Source organism: Nycticebus coucang, chromosome 3 (genome assembly GCF_027406575.1).
Source record: "Nycticebus coucang isolate mNycCou1 chromosome 3, mNycCou1.pri, whole genome shotgun sequence".
In the NCBI taxonomy this organism is placed as follows: Eukaryota; Metazoa; Chordata; class Mammalia; order Primates; family Lorisidae; genus Nycticebus; species Nycticebus coucang.
In genome coordinates, this window is record NC_069782.1 from 36,846,423 (window position 1) to 36,860,374 (window position 13,952).

The window sequence follows — 13,952 nt, forward strand, 5'->3', positions numbered from 1 at the left end:
AAAAGTAAATATTAAAAATTATAGCTCTTATGGATTCAGAAAACAGAATGACAGTTACCAGATGCCAGGAAGAGTAGAGGGAGGTGGGATAAAGTAGTGATGGTTAAAGGGTACAAAATACAGTTAGATAGAATGAAAAGCATTTGACAGCACAATAAGGTAACTACAATCAACAGTAAGTTTAGGTATACTTTAAAATAACTGCAAAAGTAGAACTGGAATGTTCCTAACACAAAGAAATGACAAATGGCTGATGTGATGGATACTCCCAATTACTCTAATTTGATTAATTCATATTGTATGTCTGTACCAAAACATCACACATACCCTATAAAGATATACCTATTATGTTCTCATTCTCACAGTGATTAAAAATAAAACATACATATAACTGTAGAGTACATCACAAAGAAATTTATATTGAGGCACTTTCCCATAGAAAATAACCATAAAACTTGGATTGTAAAAGTACCTACAGGTCGTATTCTGAGTGAAAGGCCACCCATAATGTGAACTTGCCCTCAGTTTATGATCACAGAGATTTTGTGTCTGGAGGCACGTTAACCGCTCTGAGCATGACAGTGGAACTGAAGCAGAGAGGCAGTTTTGCTGAGCTGAGGAAGCAAAGATTAGAACCGAGGCTGTAATCTGTGGGCAAAAGCACTGTGAAGAAGCTGTGTATGTTCATGTTGGGTAAGAGGTTGAGACAAGTGTATACGAGCATTTACGCCAGGTCCTTAGAGAAGTTCCAGGTGTTACAAAGGTAGGGCAAGATTCTGCAAATCCTAGCAGAGATCCCCGGCTCATCTAAATATATGATTCAGAAAATTAATAGGTAAAATGGTGGCTATGAGAAAATGTTCACAAAACATATATCTGAAAAAAAGGATTGTCATCCAGAATATCTTCAAAAATTCTATAAGTCAATAAGATTAAAGAAAATAACTTTTGCTTTTTGAGACAGGGTCTCACACTATTGCCCTGGCTAGAGTGCCAGTGGCATCCTCATAGCTCACGGCAGCCTAAAACTCTTGGGCTTATAAGATCCTCTTCTCTCCCAAGTATTGGTTACTACAGGTAGGAATCACCACACCCATTTGAGAAACTAACTAGATTTTAAAATAGTAAAACACTTGAAAAGACACAAGAAGATATAAAAATCATGAACAAACACCTGTAAAGAGATTCTACACCTTTATTCTCATCAGTGCAATGCAAACTGAAACCCCAGTGTATTAATATTAGATACTAAATACTCTCTAGAATGTAGCAATGAGAACTTTCATATATTCCTGGTGTGTGTGTAAAATGTTACAACTACTTTGGAAAATAGTTTGCCATTTTCTTTTACACTGAAACATATATCTGCTACATTATCCAGCAATTACACTCTTACACATTTACTGAAAATCTATGTCCATAAAAAGATTCATATAAGAATTTCCATAAAAACTTTATGTTCATAGTACCCCTGAACTGCAACCAAATATTCCCTGTCCAACAGGGAACTCAATACACAAATTATGATATAGTTGTACAATGGTTTATACTTCAGCAAAAATAATAATAACTAATAAAAATAATGTGCTGAAATGTCACAGGAAATGTCACAGGAATTTCTGTGTCACTGAACACAGAAAGCTGAAGGAAAAAAAACATACTTCCTGATCTTCTTTTTATTTATTTATTTATTTATTTATTTTATTAAATCATAGCTGTGTACATTAATGCGATCATGGGATTTTATAGACCGTTTGACACATTTTCATCACACTGGTTAACATAGCCTTCCTGGCATTTTCTTAGTTATTGTGTTAAGACATTTACATTCTACATTTACTAAGTTTCACATATACCCTTGTAAGATGCACCGCAGGTGTAATCCCACCAATCACCCTCCCTCCGCCCACCTCCCTTTCCCCCTTCCCCATATGCTTAGGTTATAACTGGGTTATAGCTTTCATGTGAAATCCATAAATTAGTTTCATAGTAGGGCTGAGTACATTGGATACTTTTTCTTCCATTCTTGAGATACTTTACTAAGAAGAATATGTTCCAGCTCCATCCATGTAAACATCTGATCTCCTTAATACAAACAAAAAGTTGACCAATGGGTGACAAATTCAGACTGCAGTTGTCTCTACAAGAAGACTTACTAGGAATGGTAATTAAAAAAAATTAAGTAGAGGAGGGAATGAATTAATTTAATTCCTGATTCTTTAAGAAATTTTTCCTTGAAACAGGGTTATTCCTATGTTGCCCATGTTTCTCTTCATCTCCTGAGTTCTAGTGTTCCTCCTGCTTCAGCCTCCCAGGTAGCTGGGATTACAAAGACATACAAACTTACAATGGGTGACTACTCTGTATCTTTGGAAATCAACAAGTTAGATAAGCTTTTTATACATTAGTCTATTGATTTCATAGATAATATATATGATTTTTTAATAAATATATAATTGTGACTTTGCCTAGGCCTACCAGAAAGATATAAAGGTAGTATGATTTTAAAAGCAGAAAGAAATTTTTTTTTTTTTTTTTGTAGAGACAGGGTCTCACTTTATGGCCCTCGGTAGAGTGCCGTGGCCTCACACAGCTCACAGCAACCTCCAACTCCTGGGCTTAAGCGATTCTCTTGTCTCAGCCTCCCGAGTAGCTGGGACTACAGGCGCCCGCCACAATGCCCAGCTATAGCAGAAAGAAATTTTAATTTAATTATTTTAACATGCTTTATTGCACAGATTTACTATTTGTTTATATCCTTAACACATACATTCAACACTACTCTTCACCATACTTGGAACAGAAACTAAAAGCTTATTATTTAGGAAAATTTGCCTTATTCTGAACTTACCAGAAAGACAATTGTTGCTGACATCTAGTTTTTCCAGAGAAACAAAATGAAAAAGTGGCACAATGTTTGTCAAGCTGAAAATAAAAACAGCATTCATAAAATTTCCAAAATGTAATATCCTTAATATTATTATGGTAATTATATAACAATGCTTTTTAAACACATTTATATAATTATATACAATTGCATATTTAATGAAAATTGTACAATACAATTACAACACCAGTAGTGCTTATTAAAAATGGAGTAATTAGAGCATTCTAAGTATAGGATGGAATATTTCTAGTCACATTTTTTTCTTTTATTATTTTAGCTACTGTCCCATGGATATGCATCTACACATTAATGAACAGAATTTATCATGAAATTGCCAATTTCAATGACAAATATCATGGGCTTTGTTGTGTATTTTCAATTTACATAAAAATATGCCTTTTCTATTCCTATTATTTTTTTTTGTCTTTGTATAAGCCAAAATTTATAGGGAATTTATATTATCTGGTGTTTTTTGTGTGTTTGTGTGCACGTATGTATGTGTGTTTATTCTTGGGGGAAAGAGATAACCTAAACCTTTAACATAAAAACATAAAAATTCACTTATTTTCACTTTTCAATGGGATAACTGATGAGTCACTAGTTTTGCTTTCTAATTGAAAAAATCTTTGTTTATTAAATTACGACTACTATGTGGCTCAGTCGGTAAGGCGCCGGCCCCATATACCGACGGTGGCGGGTTCAAACCCGGCCCCGGCCGAACTGCAACCAAAAAAAAAAAAAAAAAAAAAATAGCCGGGCGTTGTGGCGGGCGCCTGTAGTCCCAGCTACTCGGGAGGCTGAGGCAAGAGAATTGCTTAAGCCCAGGAGTTGGAGGTTGCTGTGAGCTGTGTGAGGCCACGGCACTCTACCGAGGGCCATAAAGTGAGACTCTGTCTCTACAAAAAAAAAAAAAAAAAAAAAAAAAATTACGACTACTATAATACAGTAAGTATCTAAAATTACACAGGCTTAATTTTGGGGTTTTTTGTTTGTTTTTGTTTTTTATTAAATCATAGCTGTGTACATTAATGCAATCATGGGGCACCATATACTGGTTTTACATACCATTTGACATATTTTCATCACACAGTTTAACATAGCCTTCCTGGCATTTTCATAGTTATTGTGTTAAGACATTTATATTCTACATTTAGTAAGCTTCACATATACCCTTGTAATCCTACCAATCACCCTCCCTCTGCCCATCCTCCCCCCTCCCTCCCCTCCACCTCTCTCTTCCCCATATTCTTAGGTTATAACTGGGTTATAGCTTTGATGTGAAAGCCATAAATTAGTTTCATAGTAGGGCTGAGTACATTGGATACTTTTTCTTCCATTCTTGAGATACTTTACTAAGAAGAATATGTTCCAGCTCCATCCATGTAAACATGAAAGAGGTAAAGTCTCCATCTTTCTTTAAGGATACATAATATTCCATGGTGTACATATACCACAATTTATTAATCAATTCGTAGATTGATGAGCACTTGGGCTTTTCCATGACTTAGCAATTATGAATTGGGCTGCAATAAACATTCTAGTACAAATATTTTTGTTATAAGGTGATTTTTGGTCTTCTGGGTATATACCTAGTAGAAGAATTATAGGATTCAGTGGCAGATCTATTTTTAGATCTCTAACTGTTCTCCAAACATCTTTCCAAAAGTAATATATTAATTTGCATTCCCACCAGCAGTGTAGAAGTGTTCCCTTTTCTCCACATCCATGCCAACATCTCTGGTCTTGGGATTTTGTGATATGGGCTAATCTTACTGGAGTTAGATGGTATTTCAAAATAGTTGTGATTTGCATCTCTCTGATGATTAAGGATGATGAGCATTTTTTCATATGTCTGTAGGCCGTGTGCCTTTCTTCTTCAGAGAAGTTTCTCTTCAAGTCCCTTGCTCAACCTGAGATGGGATCACTTGTTCTTTTCTTGCTTATACATTTGAGTTCTCTACGGATTCTGGTTATTAAACCTTTGTTGGAGACATAACCTGCAAATATCTTCTCCCTTTCTGAGGGCTGTCTGCTTGCTTTACTGTGTTCTTGGCTCTGCAGAAGCTTTTTAGTTTGATCAAGTCCCAGTAGTGTATTTTTGAAGCTGCTTCAATTGCCCGGGGGTCCTCCTCATAAAATACTTGCCCAGACCGGTTTCTTCAAGAGTTTTCCCTGCACTTTCTTCTAGTATTTTTATAGTTTCATGTCTTAAGTTTAAATCTTTAATCCAGTGAGAGTCTATTTAGTTAATGGTGAAAGGTGTGGGTCCAGTTTCAGTCTTCTACAGGTTGACGGCCAGTTCACCCAGCACCATTTGTTAAATAGGGAATCTTTTCCCCACTGAATGTTTTCAATTGGCTTATCAAAGATCAAATAACGGTAAGTAGCTGGGTTCATCTCTTGGTTCTCTATTCTGTTCCAGACATCTACTTCTCTGTTTTTGTGCCAGTACCATGCTGTTTTGATCACTATCGATTTATAGTATAGTCTGAGGTCTGGTAGTGTGATTCCTCCTACTTTGTTTTACAGCAAACCCACAGCCAATATCGTATTGAATGGAGTTAAATTGAAATCATTTCCACTTAGATCAGGAACCAGGCAAGGCTGCCCATTGTCTCCACTGCTCTTTAACATTGTAGTGGAAGTTTTAGCCATCGCAATTAGGGAAGAAAAGGCGATCAAGGGTATCCATATAGGGTCAGAAGAGATCAAAATTTCGCTCTTCACAGATGATATGATTATATACCTGGAAAACACCAGGATTCTACTACAAAACTCTTAGAAGTGATCAAGGAACACAGCAGTGTCTCTGGTTACAAAATCGACATTCATAGATTGGTAGCCTTTATATATACCAACAAAAGTCATGCTGAAAAAACAGTTAAGGACTCTATTCCATTCACAGTAGTGCCAAAGATGATGAAATATTTGGGAGTTTATCTAACAAAGGACGTGAAAGATCTCTATAAAGAGAACTATGAAACTCTAAGAAAAGAAATAGCTGAAAATGTTAACAAATGGAAAAACATACCATGCTCATGGCTGGGAAGAATCAACATTGTTAAAATGTCCATACTACCCAAAGCAATATACAATATTAACGCAATCCCTATTGAAGCTCCACTGTCATACTTTAAAGATCTTGAAAAAAAATAACACTTCATTTGATATGGAATCAGAAAAAAACTCGAGTAGCCACAGGCTTAATTTTGAATGGAAATATGTTCATGATATTAAAAACTAAATCTAAGAAAAATAATATACAATATTTTAATTAATACAGTGGACTTAAATATGACAAAATATACTGATATTTAAAATGAATACTCTCATATATTTATATATGAAAACCTCAATAGCAATAACCTTTCCTCCTACTTTTTAAGTAAACTTAATTATTTTCTACATTATAATTGTCATTTTAAGTATTCATTCAAACAAAAAAAAAGTGATATTGAAATTTGCATATCATTAGAAACAAAAGCTTAGAAGGGAAAATTAACTCTAGCTTGATTTGTATTTCCCACAAAGTCAAGTTTACAATGAACTTACTCTATAACATAGAGATTTAATAACATGATGAAAATGTAAAATAAGCCGGTTCATCTAAATCTTTAAATAAGACAAAAACTCCTTCCATAAACTACATTTTCATCACTATTTCAAAAGCCTTTGAATTAATACCCTACCTATAAATGCTGGAATTACATAACTGTCCAAAATATGGTTTTCTAAAGGAATGTCTCTGGTACAAAAAAACAGTATGCAGTAATTTCTACTTCTTTTTCTGTCTTTCTTTTTATACTATCCTTCCATTTGTCCTGGCAGAGTTCTTTACCTCCATTTCTGTTGTATACCCTGTCATGATTTAAAAAAAAAAAAAGAAAGAAAAGGGGGGCAAAAAAAAAAAAAGAAAAATACCCTTATTATTCTAAATTCACAAGCTCTCAGAGTAATACTATGACTGGAAGCCTCACAGTCTGGTACAAGCCTCACCCTTGTACTGACCTTGACTCCTCTCTTGGACTATCCTGCTCTGCATTAGCAGAGAGAAAGAAGATACTATTGATGAAAACGTAGTCTAAATAATAAGGTCAGGAGATGATCTCTGTAAATGAGGCCAATCCTAAGTACAATGTTACAACTATTCACATTAAACCTATATAATACCACTTTAATAAAACAGTTTCCAAGGGGTGGGGAAGATTCAAAGTGATAAAATAATAAGTGAAGAAGTTTGGGGTCATTATATTTATACATGTACTACATTATTTGTAAATATAGTCCAATAGTAAAATTTACAGAAATGTCACATGGATACTGAAGAAAAAGAAGGAAGGAAAGGGGGAGAAGAGAAGGGAAGGGGGGAAAGAGGGAAGGAAAGGGAGGATGGAAGAAAGCGGGAGGGAGGAAGAGAAAAAGAAACAATTCTTTATTTATACAAAGAATTAAATAGTGTATTTAAATCTTAATTCTATGACATTTCCTACTAAGCAAGCTCTAGATCATTTTTGCAAATAATTTTTAAATCCTCAGTGAAAATGTTATTCTAATAAATGTGATTAACAAGAAAAAAATTTAAATATATTTCCAATACTAAATCTTTGTCCTTTACCGAAAGAATTTTGAAAGATTAATAGTTAAAGACATATTACATATTTCAGAATATAATTTTTCTCTTATTTTCAGAATATCTCATGTTTTTGGCTAATAAGTTACAGGTAACTTATAGATTATATGAAGTACTAAATCGAAAATAACCAATATAGCAAAAAAGAGAAAAAAAGAATGTAACAATCCTCTTTATAAAAATTAATGTAAACAGAGACATATCTGCTTTGACCAAGTATTTTTGTAATATTAAAATTTTATCTTTGCATATAACTGTTTTTAGAATAATACTATTTGTCTTTTATGAACTTTTAATCAAGACAACTGGCTAGTCATTCACCTTCATGACTATTCATTAGGATGGTAGTAACCTAATAATAAAATTCTTTTTTTAAAACTCTACTTTTCCTTTTACTAACATTCTATGTATATTTTTTTCCAAGAAAATTCAAACCAGAAAGACAAAGGACATTAGTGAAAACCTAATACCATTTGACCTTGTCACATTAGCCCTGGGCATTAAAAAGATATAAATTTCAAAGACGACAAAAAGCTAAAGATTTGTACAATGAGAAGCCAATGGGTAATAGTTTCCACTTTCTGCTCCTACTTAGAATCTCACTGGAAGTAGAAAGGCTTGTAGAGCCAGCGAGTCTTCCAGTTAGAACTCCTCTGAGTCAAACTTAAAACAGTCACATGTCCTAATGAAAATTCAAAACAGAAGTCAGGATGAAACAAGCTTTTCAAACAATACGTACTAAGTATCATTCTTTATATATATTCCATTTGTTGGGGAGAAAAGCATACAGACATATAATTTCTTCCTCATGATGAACATATTTATCAAAAATTAAATGAAAAATAAATAATCTAAAAACCATACCCATCATAAACCCAAATATCATATTCACAAAATTCTTCTCACTTTACAAGATGCATTCACATACATACTTCTCTTGGACTGTCATAAAAATCCCTTAAAACAAGCATTATTGTCCCTTTACATGTAAGAAAAAAATGGAGGCTCAGGGAGCAAAAAGAGAGGTGTTCAACATCAATTGACTGGTCAGTCATGGATGCAAAATCAAAATACAGCCTTCACCGCATTTTCTTCGTTATTGTGTTAAAACATTTATACTTTACACTTAGTAAATTTAACACGTACCCTTGTAAAATGCGCTGTAGGTGTTTTATACTGTGCCATTAGGACATCATTTTACTATTCTATATGTCCATTTCTATCAATCAGAAATGGTGCCTTAAAGCCTCTCCCTTCATCTCAGAAATGGTGGAAGATCAAATACATAGAACCTTAAATGACTCATAAAGAATATATTCTAATATAAGTGACAGTGTTATTTTTATAAGTAAATAGCATATATTATATAATTCTACATTTTTCAAGGATAAGTATGAAAGTTTATGTTCTTTTATGCCCAAGAATTCTTTGAGGATAAGGACATATATCATTCACTTTTGTATTCCCCCAAATAGCAAACCCTATTTCAATATTCCAACAAATAAGGCTAGGCAAACAAAATTATAAATAGGGTTCATTTGGATTAATCATACTAATTATCATTATATAACTTGTAAACATATTTTAATTTTATAGTTTATATAATTGATATTGCATTGGAGTGATGTGCATACATCATGTCATAATGATAGAGCAAAAGTATTTCAGCTAGTATTAATTTTAAACTTTAGTAAGAGACCATTTCTTTAATGATTTTAATTGTCCAAAGAAATTAAAGGCATTATTTTTAAGTGTATTTGTTTTAAATATTTTATGCTCATTTTTATGGTTTAAGGTCCACTTCTACAAAATATGTTGGATATGTAGATTCGTGAGTGGCATACTGCTTATGTCCAAAGCATAACCAAGTATTTCAATCTGAAATTATATTTATTACTTAGAAAATGTTTGGAGAAGATCCAATGAATTTGTGAAACCCCAGATTACTTACACAGTATTAGCTGATGGGGCTGGCTCTGTGAACAAATGTTCTTTTAAACCTAAATCAACTTTCAAATTTTAGATTTATTTAAAACAATTTGAGGGACTTTTGAATATAGAATCTGTTTTCAGTTGTCAATGTATGATAGGTAGAGGTAAAATAATTCACTAACACATATGCTAAAAGGGTGAGTGCTAGAGTGGCAGAGACTGAGACGTGATTTCATAGTTTGGGGGACAATGAATTATATATTAAAATCAGGGCATCCTTATTTGCTTGTGTGGTAAGCATTGTATAATTCAAAGAAGTATTTTCTTGTTAAAAGAAGTTCCTTTCCCCTGCTCCATGTGCCTTTGATGAACAAATTAATCACATTAAAGTGAATCAATTGCAATGAAATAATAATCAGAGGAGAAGTACACATATTATACCCATTTTGGTTTTAGACAGTTAGTAAAGATCCAGATGTTTGGTGGTCTCGAATACATCTTCTGAGGCAGGTACCCATTTCAATTTAATGGTAAGGTATTTTTTTAAGTGTTACTTTATATCCTTAGGGAAATCAAATTTAAGTCCCTTTTATCATTTACCAAAAAAAAATGCAAGTTGAGAGTAGATTAAAAGTCATTCTTTCAGGACTTAATACATTCCACTTGACAGAATGAGACAGTCTTATGAATTAAATTAACTACCTCCTATATTTTCCAGAGAGGATATTATTTACAAATATAAACAAATCTGCCTTGAGAGATTTCTACAAGTGCTTTTTTGAGAAAAAAAAATGTGGAAGATAATTGACAATTAAAATTCTACTAAAGTTCTAGGGTATGCCAATAATTCAATTTAATGTTCTAAATTCTACAAAGTTATCTCTATAATTTTGTGTGCTAATTTATTTTGATGCACTCTCACTGAATTACTGGAGAAATCCAACTTTTTCCTTTGTTTCAGAACATCATGCATTTATTTTAGGCATTTATTGCATTTACTGTTGAAGTAAAGGATATGTTTACCTGTTTTGAGAGATAGTAAGATTTTGTAGTAAAGGCAGCCAATATGAAGAAAATGCTTCCACAGTTGAAATGCTGTTATCATCCAAGTATAGTTCTCTTAGCAGAACATGATTCTTCAGGAGTGGAAGCTATATTTAAATTTCATTCATTACTTTATATTAAGTAAAATATTTTAAGACTTCTAAATTTAAAAATAATAAAAACCTCCCCAAATAACCAACAAATAGATTCTGGTAAACTGCATATTCCAAACCAAAGTGTGATAAAACTGTTAGCATGAATAAAATTTCTATTAATTAATGTTATAACTTTTCATGTATTTAATAAAAGGTAATTCATAATGTAATATAATTAGAATTTCATGATAGATAAATTTGGCCACTTTACATACTGAAGTAAGTTGTCTTTTAATATAATTTAATGTCATGAAAAACTAACATTGAATTACATTTATTTATGAAATGTTGTAACTGTGCTGGATATTTCTTAGTAGAGAAATGTATGAAAGAATTCTAAGTAAACTAGAACTAAAATACCGTTGATTAGTAAAAGTGACCAAGGAAATGTTACTCAAAATTGAACTTAAAAAATGTGGTTGGTATTTCTATACAAAGAAAAATGTTGCATTAATCACAGAAACAAATTAACTCAAAGCAATTACCTCACTTAGATAATTTCCCTGTAACTTCAGTATTTGAAGCAATCCACAATTTTCAATGCCTTCAATTTCAGTAAGATGATTATGTGAGCAATCTAGATATATAATAGTAGGGGTATCACAAAGACCTTTTGTACTTATTAACTGATTGTGGTCCACAATTAGTTGCTGAAGATTTTTCAAAGATTCTAAACCACCTGGAAGAAAAATTTTATAAGATCAGATGGAACATGAATTCTTCTAGATTCTAAAGGAGAGTTCAATTTTGTTTCTAAATAATTTAATCTTTGTATTTCCCAGCACCTTTAATTATAAATGAGAACTCAGGCCAAATTCCTGGTGACACTTACCTTGTGAACATGACATTATTTAAATTGGCATATTTTAAAATGATATAATTAGATATCAATTAGAAATCAGACAAAATATTAAAAGTCATAAATTGGGTAACGATTTTTTTAAATAAGAATAAAAGCAATAGAGAGATTTGTTTTTGTTTTTATTTAAAAAAAAAAAGTTTTTGACTCACTCCAGAGCCTTTGAATTTCCAAATTCTTGACACATACAAAACATCAGAATGTTATTTTCCTATCATTTAAATAATTATCTTAGAGCCCAAAATGAACTAGATACCATGAGAACCAATGAAATATTAGCATATTCTTCACATATTTCAAGAGTGTCGTGAGCGACTTTCTTTGTGAGCAGATAAAATCAATATGATCCTATGTAAGAAATATTAGATAAGGTTTAGAAACTATACATCAGTGTTTATAAAGAAAAATACAACTAAGTTTGTACTAGGAGATAGCATTAGAAAGAAATTCTAAGAAAATCTGTAAAAATTTCATTGAAAATATTAAAAATCTAAGATACATAGATATTGTCTACGTATGTTCTCTCTTGGTACTACTGTGTTGAAATCCTAGAATGTGGCAATAAACTTAAAATCTTGAGTAAGCCCTGGTAAGCAGAGTATCTACAGTGAGAACTCTACCCTTGGGAGTCATTATGGCTAAATGTTAGAGAAGTGCTTCAGTCTGATTATCTTGACAAACTCCCACATAATATTTTTTTCAATTAAATATAAGAAGAAACATGAGGTTATTTTTTTTGCCACAAGGTATTTTGATAAATTGAAATAGATAATCTTTAAAAGATGAAATGTTATGTATAACATTTGATTTCTGGAATTTATGTAACAACTTTATCCTTCAGGAATTTAGAGTGTTTAACCCAAGATTTGTCCTTTTGATTATACATTGATTTGCAAAAGGAAAGGGCAGAAAGTCTGCTTGTATCAAGATGAAGAAATACAAGAAACAATCAAGTAACATTACCAAGATCTCACAAGAAAATTTAATTCTGCATTACATTTTAAAAGTTCAGATAATGTAACAGCACCATGAGTATTTCATAAAGATCTATTTCAGGAAAAATTACAATTCAAAATTACAGTATCTTTATTTTTTTGGTATTGAGTATACATGTTTGTTTCTCCATTCCTGTGATGTTTCTCTCTCTCTCTTTCTCTTTTTATTAAATCATAGCAGTATCTTTAATAGTGTAAATCAAATCAACTTAATGTTAAGAGATAATAATTTCTGATAAAAGTGTTTTTATACAAAATAGTAAATTTTCGTTAATGATTAATAAATTATACAATATCAAAGAAAAGCAGGAAAATGCATAGCGGACTCAAAAGGACAAAAGAGACTGAAACCCAGACTTAGGCAGTCATCTTACATTTTAAAGATTTAGTTAGGATCACGTACTGGTATTCACCTATAATTGAAAATAGTAATTACAACTTAGAAAAAAGTTATTATTTGTTCTTATTAGGACATGAATTGTTCTGCTCTATCAAATATTTAAGTTAGAATAACAGATTGCTTATACATTATAAACTATGAGGGGTAACAAATGAGATATATTATAATAAATATACTGACTATAATATAAAGTCTTCTGAAATAGGAAATATGATGGAATTTAGTATGCCTATAATCATATCTAAAGCACATCAGTTAACCCACAAAGCAGACAATCTGGGCAAAAGGAAACGCCTATTATTACAGATTAGTAGTATTATAAAACGAAATATCCTTTATCAAATATACAAATGTCTTACAGAATATACTTTTATAATCATAAAATTTTTTAAACCATATCTATTGCTCTTAAATTATCCAGAGCTAATGTGAAATAGAAACTTCTACTAATTCATTTGGACTGGGAAATGCATTTGTGCAACTTTCAAGGGTCTTACAATAAGACAACCGAGGTGAAACCTTAACTTACACAATGACGAATGATGAATGATTAAGCAAAGGAAGCTGGGAAAAAATCAGGTAAAGGAGGAGAACAAATGGGAGAAGAAAATAGGAAAAGGGAAACAGTTCTATAATGAAGGAGGAGTTAAGAAATAATGCATAACTTACTATTATGAAAGGCATTTTGTTTATACTAAATTATATACAGTCAGACTCAGTTGTCAAAGGAATAATAAGAGGTCACTGCTTTGGCAGTGATGAGGCGGCTGAAGACTTTTGCTAGAGATGTTAAAGGTAATCAGGTTGGAAAGCACAGTGCAATGGAAGTGAAGACAATGAAAAAATAAAGAGAAATCATCTAAAAGATGTGTGAAAATGAGGTCTGCCCATAAGCATTTGGGTGAGCTTGGAAGTAGATCTTTTACTCTCATTGTGCCTTGAGCTGACGGCAGTCCTGGCTGACAGCTCTGAGCCACAGCTTTGCAAGAAACCCTGAGCCAGAACCACCAACCGAGCCAACTCTGATTTCTGACTCACAGAACATGTGAG

At 32.3% G+C, this 13,952-nt stretch overlaps 1 protein-coding gene across 1 annotated transcript in view; it reads right to left on the bottom strand.

The window, feature by feature from the left end:
- The window catches only part of LOC128582307 (ALX homeobox protein 1), a 234,209-nt gene that overhangs the window by 180,829 nt on the left and 39,428 nt on the right, over positions 1 to 13,952 (bottom strand). The window contains exons 11-13 of the mRNA XM_053586068.1: positions 11,134 to 11,327; positions 10,473 to 10,600; positions 2,852 to 2,925 (exon numbers count right to left, since the gene is read on the bottom strand). Coding sequence (XP_053442043.1) covers positions 2,852 to 2,925; positions 10,473 to 10,600; positions 11,134 to 11,327 — 396 coding nt within the window. The remainder of the gene's footprint in view (positions 1 to 2,851; positions 2,926 to 10,472; positions 10,601 to 11,133; positions 11,328 to 13,952) is intronic.